We start from the raw sequence: 7,323 nt of genomic DNA on the forward strand, positions 1-7,323 counted from the left end.
TGGAAGAAGTTGGAGGTGTGAGTATGGGGCCAGATGGCAAAGGGCCCTTCCTCTTATTTCCAGGTGCAGTCACACACATCGCTTCAAACATTGTAAACAAGTCATTAGCAGCAGCAGCACCACCACCAGAGGAGAGAGCGTCAAGAGCCCGGCTGGTGGACGCAGGAGCCTGGTGAGAGGAGGCTGCAGCAGTTGAGGCTGGTGTCGTTGTTGCTCCATTGGTCTGCTTGATGTGTTTGGCCAAGCGCACAGGTGCCAGCTTTAAACTTGTTGTCCACATGGTGTTAGACCTGGAAGAAGTTGGAGGTGTGAGTATGGGGCCAGATGGCAAAGGGCCCTTTTTCTTATTTCCAGGTGCAGTCACACACATCGCTTCAAACATTGTAAACAAGTCGTTAGCAGCAGCACTACCACCACCAGAGGAGAGAGCGTCAGGAGCCCGGCTGGTGGATGCAGGCGCCTGGTGAGAGGAGGCTGCAGCAGTTGAGGCTGAAGCCCAGTTAGTAGAGGCTGGAGCAGTTGAGGCTGGGGCCCAGCTAGTGGAGGCTGCAGTAGTTGGGGCTGGGGCCCGGCTAGTGGAGGCTGCAGCAGTTGAGGCTGGGGCCCGGTTAGTAGAGGCTGGAGCAGTTGAGGCTGGGGCCCAGTTAGTGAAGGCTGCAGCAGTTGAGGCTGGGGCCCGGTTAGTGGAGGCTGCAGCAGTTGAGGCTGGGGCCCGGTTAGTGGAGGCTGCAGCAGTTGAGGCTGGGGCCCAGTTAGTGAAGGCTGCAGCAGTTGAGGCTGGGGCCCGGTTAGTGGAGGCTGGAGCAGTTGAGGCTGGGGCCCAGTTAGTGGAGGCTGGAGCAGTTGAGGCTGGAGCCCAGCGAGAGGAGGCAGGAGCCTGGATTGTGGAGGTTGTAGCAGTTGATGCTGGTGTGGTTGCTGAAATCGTGGTCCGCTTGACGTGTCTGGCCAAGCGCACAGGTGCCGGCTTTAAATTCAGTGTGGAGGTACAGGTTGTTGTCACCATAGTAGAGCTGGAAGAAGTTGGAGTTATGAGTATGGGGCCAGATGGCAAAGGGCCTGCACTCTGACTTCCGGATGTGGTGGTACACATGGCCTTCAGCATGGGTGCGGTCAAGTTCTCAGGAGCAGCACCACCAGGGCAGACAGCGTCAGGAGGTGGGGTGCGTGGCTTGTCCAGCAGCATCCGTGGAGAGGAGGTAGGGAGCGGGCCCTGTGGTGTGGCAACTTTGGCAGATGTCTCAGCCTGGAGGGCTGGCGGGGACTTGGTATCACTTGCCATCATAACAGGAGCAGCGATCAGTCCCGCACAAGGGCCTGCGGGCTTGAGGCCTAAAGAGTTGGCGGGAAGACGCTGTGGCCGTGAAGAGTCAACAGGGCCCATTAGGCGGGCTATCTTCGCAGGCGAAGGGGCCACCGTCGCTGCTACTCCAGCATATTCTGGGAAGGCTGGACAGGAAACAGGGCCCATTAGGCGGGCTATCTTCGCAGGCGAAGGGGCCACCGTCGCTGCTACTCCAGCATATTCTGGGAAGGCTGGAAACCGCCGAGCAGTCTGCCTCTTTATCGGGCCCCAGAAGGCAGCTGATGAGGGCGCAGTGCTGGCTGCAGGCAGCGGGAGCGCGCTGGGAGGCTGAGTGCGGGGTGGGCTCTCGGGGGCAGACTCTTGGGCAGCATCCATCCTGTGCTCCAAGGGCTTGTTAAGCCACCGAGATGAACCTTGAGTTGCCATGTCACCATCTCCCAGAGTGACAGGATAGCCCAGCCGGGGCGCGGGAGGCAGAGTGCCCAGGTCCCCTCCCCCGGAAAGCTGCTCAGGAAACTTCCTTTTATGCGGCCAGGAGCCGCCAGGTGTAGGTGGGGAATTCCGCAAGCCTGGTTTCTCTGCGGCTGCACCTACCGCTCTTCCTCTCTGGGACTCCCTGTCCGTCACCAAGGGAGGTGAGGTACTGGAGCGAGGCCCCAGCGCCTCCTCCCCACTCACCTTTGCTGGCCTCTCTGGTATTTTGGAGCAGGAGGCGGCCGGCCCGCAGAAGGCACTCGACGTGGGCCGGCCCCGCTTCCTCGGCCACAACAGGCCGCCAGTGGAGCTGTAGGAGCTGCTAATGGCGTTGCGGACGGGCACAGGGATGCCAGCCGTGGTGGAGCGTTCCGGGGAGCTCTCACAAGAGTGGCGGGGTCTCTTACTCAAGTGGGCGTCTGAGTCTTGGGGACCGGTCAGCGGGGCCCAGACGGCTGGCTGCCCCTGCCCAGGGCCAGCAGGGCAGCCTCCCTTAGTCTCCGGGCCAGCCAGGAGGCTTTGGGCTTCCCCCGCGGGGCTCCTCCTCCTCTTCCTCTCTGGGAGGGCGGTGGCACCACTCTGTGGGGCACAGGGGTCCCAAGCCTTAGCCGACTGCGAGGGCAGGGTGGAGCTGATGCTCAGCCCAGGTCCTGGGCGGCGAGTCAGCCTGCGGTCAAGAGGGGGGACCCTCACCGTCCCCGACCTACACACCATCTTGGAGTTACCAACAGACAGCACAGGCTTCTTGGGGCTGCCGTTCCAGCACACGGTCGGCAGGCAACCCACACGGGAATACCGGGGCTGCTGGATCGGGTAGCGTCTGCGAGGCGCTATTCCAAACCCACTGAACGGAGTCTGACCACGCCGCTGGGCAGGCCTCCCGGAGGGCTGGCAGCCTGGAGAAGGGTCACCGCGGGGAACCTGGTGGCCAGGGGGCGTCGGCAAAGGGGCGCGGCCGGGTGGGTGGCGGTCAGGCGTCTCCCGCTGGTCCTTGCCCTCCTGCGAGGGGACAGGCTGGGGTGGGCCAGAAAGGCCCAGGTCATTGCCCATGGGGCGTGATTGGGTTAGTTCAGTATCCTTCTACAAGGGTCAAAAGTCGAGGGGCAGCTGCGCAGGGAGACTTCCCTTTGCTGCCAACTCGCTGGGAGTCAAGGCGACTGAGGCCCTACATTCCAAGTGAACAAAGAGGCTCCCCGCGTTCCACCCACTTCCTCTTCCCCTATGCCCGCCCAGGAGAGCTGAGGACGTCATCTTTTATGCATTTTGCTGAGTGTTTCAAATCATCTAATAACGGTTAACTCGTATAGTATCTCAGTTAACTTTATACTTTTAAATGAAGCTTATTAAAATATACATTATTATAAGGCTATATAGTGTATGCTGACAATAACCCTAACTATTTAACCGCTTCTTTGTAGGACATTTAGATCGCTGTCAATGTTTTGTTACCATAAATGCTATGTTCTCAACAGATGAAAAACATGACTTCCTACAGAAGAATTTCTATTGGGTGAGCCACAGGATCCGGAAACACTAAGACCAGAACCTTTAGGTAGATTCTTCAACACCAGGGAAAAAGAAAGTCATTGTGTTAGTACAACATCCCAGAGATGATGCTCTGAATTAGGAAAGTGATAGGAAAATGTGCAAAAATATGTTTAGAAAGCAGGCATTTGACCTAGTAATAGTGTTTAATGTTTAGTGCGTCTAGATCTAGTGTTTTCTAGATCATTATGTCATCTGCTTGTAATGCTCATTAATGTCCTCATAACTTTTATATCTATGAATTATTTCTCTAAACTAATTACATAGAATTCACTATAATTTTGCTTATTTTTATTTTAATAGAAGCTGGATATTCTTAATATCTCACAACTATGGCAGACAAATTAACGAGAATTGCTATTGTCAACCATGACAAGTGTAAACCTAAGAAATATCGACAGGAGTGCAAAAAGAGTTGCCCTGTGGTTCAAGTGCGTAAGCTATTTCTGTTGATAAGTAAAGATAACAGGTTTTGAAAGAAAGAAAGCAATTTAATAGTTTTATTTGGGGTTTATCATATACTCTATTTTTTTCCAGTAGTTTCTTTGAATAATAAAATATAGAAATCCAGAGTTTGTTCTCAATTTCTTTTATTGCTTTGTGACTAAATGAGCTAATTTTATCGAACAAAAGCAAACCATACACAGTGTACATTTATCCCTTGGCATCTGGGAGGTGTTAGTTCCAGGACCCCTATCTTTACTTCCACCTCCACAGATAGCAAAATCCAGTGGTACTCACGTTCCCTATATAAAATGGCAGAGTATGTGTATATTTCCTCTGCGTGTCCTCTTATGTACGTTAAATCATCTGTAGATTACATATAATATCTACCACAATATAAGTGCCATGTCAATAGTTGTCATTACTGTATTTAGGAACTATTGACAAGAGGTCTGCATTGTTCACTATAAACAGTTTTTCCCCCAGGTATTTCCATCCTTGGTTGGTTGAATCCATGCATATGGAACCCCTAGATATGTAAGGCTGACTGTATCAATATTTAATAGTTCATAGAATGTGAGATCAAACTAGAGTTCAGGCTGCTGAGAGTCTTGCTGTTCTGCAAAGTCCAATAATTACCATAAGTCATGGGGGAAGAGCTACCAAAAATTGTAAATGTTCACTTCTTAAGAAAGAATAAAGAACTTAATAGGAATAAACTATAATGTTGTGTTTAGAAGATTAAATAAATTTCCAACAATACAGGGTGGTTAGTAGTCCTTATGGGCTATGTTAAGTAGTTGTTACTTTATATGTACTTATATAGACTTAATGAACCTTAAAAGAAACTTTAGGCCAGCGTCATGGCTCACTTAGCTAATTCTCTGCCTGTGGCGCTGGCACCCCAGGTTCTAGGCCCAGTCGGGGCGCCAGAGTCTGTCCCAGTTGCTCCTCTTCCAGTCTAGCTCTCTGCAGTGGAAAGGCAGTGGAGGATTGCCCAAGTGCCCAAGTGATTGGACCCTGCACCCGCATGGGAGACCAGGAGGAAGCATCTGGCTCCTGGCTTCAGATCGGGAGTGAACCAATGGAAGGAAGAGCTTTCTCTCTGTCTCTCTTTCTCTCACTAACTGCCTGTCAAAAAAAAAAAAAAAAAAAAAACAAAACAAAAAAAAACAAAAAACTTTAGATTTCATGTGTTATTGTCTCCCATGCTATTTGAAATTCCATTTTAATATCCCTAAAAAAGTTTAGTTTTTACTTCTATAAAAGAGATTACATAATGGTTTTGAATTTCACCAACATACCTAACATTGATTTCGTTCTGTGGTGTGCCTTACCATTTCAAAGGCATGTTTTGTTCTATTAATTAAACATTCAGATCTGCTTAAAAAAGTAAACACATTTTAAGATTTGCTATATTTAAGTAGTAAATTAAACAAAATAAATTATGCATGAGAGTCATCTCCCTAATAATTGATAAGGATATTCATGAAAGGAGTAATAAATTTAAAATTGTAGTGAATGTCTTTCTTTCTGTGGCCATTATTTCTGAAAATCTGCTTCTGTGTTGAAATTTGGAACCAGCATTACCTAAATAACAATGTTAAAAAAATAAGAGTATTAGGGAAAATGACTTAATGGTATCTTTTCCTTTACCAGGAAAATTATGCATAGAGGTTCCCCCCCAGAGCAAAATATCATGGATTTCTGAAGCTCTTTGTATTGGTTGTGGTATCTGTATTAAGGTAAATGATATCATTGCACTTATTAGATCAAATTTTAACCTGAAAATTCTGACCATATTACAACTATTTTCATTTTGTTTGAAAGGCAGAGAGACAGAGATCTTCCATCTGCTGGCTTACTCTCCAGGAGTCCACAACAGCCAGAGCTGAATAGGCTAAGCCAGGAGGCTGGATTCTCCCACATGGGTTGTAGGGACACAAGTACTTGAGCCATCATATGCTGCCTCCCAGGGTGCGCATGAGCAGGAAGCTAAATCGGAAGCACAGGAGCCAGGACTCAAACCGTGCACTCTGGCATGGAGCACGGTCATCACAAGCAGTGTCTTAACTGCTGTGCAAAAAGCCCACCCCATGTCCACACATATTAAATAGAGATGTATTCAGCCAAAAATTGTAAAATTTAATTCTTAAGTGCTTCTCCTGCTGCATGACAAATGCATCTACTGACATTATCTCAATTATGTGATTTTGGTTTTTTGACTGGCAAACCTTTTGTTGCATTGAACAGTTTGATTAGGCTTTTGACTTATGAGTGGTGAAATTTCCAACTGTAGAAATAAAATAACTTTAGGAGCCAGTGTGGAAAGTTCTTAACTTAGATATTTTTATTGTAGATAATTTAGTATTAAAGGAACCTTTACAAGCATGTAGATCCCACTCTATTAATTGTTCAGATAAATCATATATATTTTTTACTTTGGTTTCCAAATCAGTGGTTAAATATCCAGAAGGATTTCACAAATATCTGGAGTTTCTGTTGTTTTGAAAATAAAAACAGGAAAATTACTTCCAACAGATTTTTTTTTTAAAGATTTATTTATTTATTTGAGAGGTAGAGTTACAGACAGAGGGAAAGACAGAGAGGAATGTCTGTTCACTGGTGACTTTTAAAACTAATGCCCATGTTTCAGCCCAGTTGAATTCCTTACTCTATGCACTTAGGGTGCGATCCTCAATAAGCTGAGTAAGTCTCTGGTGATGGTGATATATGCCTGTTATCTACTGTTGTTCATACCACCTTATCCCCAAAGTAACCTAAGGGAACTTGCCTTTTCTTTCTTCTTTCCTTTTCTTTTTTTTAAATATGATTTAGTCATCTGTTTGAAAGACAGATTTACAAAGAGAGTGGGGGAGAGACGGAGAGATCTTCCAGTCTTCTTGTTCACTTCCCAGATGGTCACAATAGCCAGTGCTGAACAGGCCAAAGCCAGGAACCAAGAGCTTCCTCTAGGTCTCCCACGTGGGTGGCCTAGACCCAAACACTTGGGTCATCTTACCCTGCTCTCTCAGGACATTGGCAGGGAGTTGCATCACAAGTGGAACAGATGAGACAAAAACCGGCACCCTTATGGGATGCTGGCATCCCAGGAAGCTGGTTTACCCACTATACTGCAGCACCAGCCCTGATTTTCTTAGTCCTTAAATGATCTACAGAGAATATCACTCTGAACTTGGACATATGTTATTAAAGCAAACATAAGTTCTTAGCTCTCTTAGATTTTAAGCTGCCAAATGTTACTCTTTTTAATCTGGGATTCTAGATTTTACTAATAAAAAAGTATTTCTTAACCTGCCAGCACTAAGGGGCCTGCTGCAGCAGGGAGAATGAAGTGGAATATTTCTGGTTGTTCTGGCACTTCTCTCCTTTTAAGTAGATGGCAGGCCAGAAAAAAAAAAAAGTGTGAGGCTGCACCTGCTATGGAATTTTGTATCAAAGCATTTTGTTGTGCACTAAAACTGAGCTTCTACGTAAAGGAGGAGTGTTACTTTAGAAACACTCCTGGCTTTAAAAATTTTAGCAGGGAAGCA

General features: G+C 47.3%; 1 protein-coding gene across 1 annotated transcript; it reads right to left on the reverse strand.

The window, feature by feature from the left end:
* Window positions 1–261: 261 nt before the first annotated feature.
* Window positions 262–2,830, reverse strand: LOC138843460 (nuclear envelope pore membrane protein POM 121C-like). The gene is made up of 2 exons (XM_070047308.1): window positions 367–2,830; window positions 262–290 (listed from the first exon to the last, which is right to left on the reverse strand). The coding sequence occupies exons 1-2, from the start codon at window positions 2,828–2,830 to the stop codon at window positions 262–264; spliced, it is 2,493 nt and encodes an 830-aa protein (XP_069903409.1).
* Window positions 2,831–7,323: the final 4,493 nt, after the last annotated feature.

The sequence above is a fragment of the Oryctolagus cuniculus genome, chromosome 8 (assembly GCF_964237555.1).
Source record: "Oryctolagus cuniculus chromosome 8, mOryCun1.1, whole genome shotgun sequence".
NCBI lineage: Eukaryota > Metazoa > Chordata > Mammalia > Lagomorpha > Leporidae > Oryctolagus > Oryctolagus cuniculus.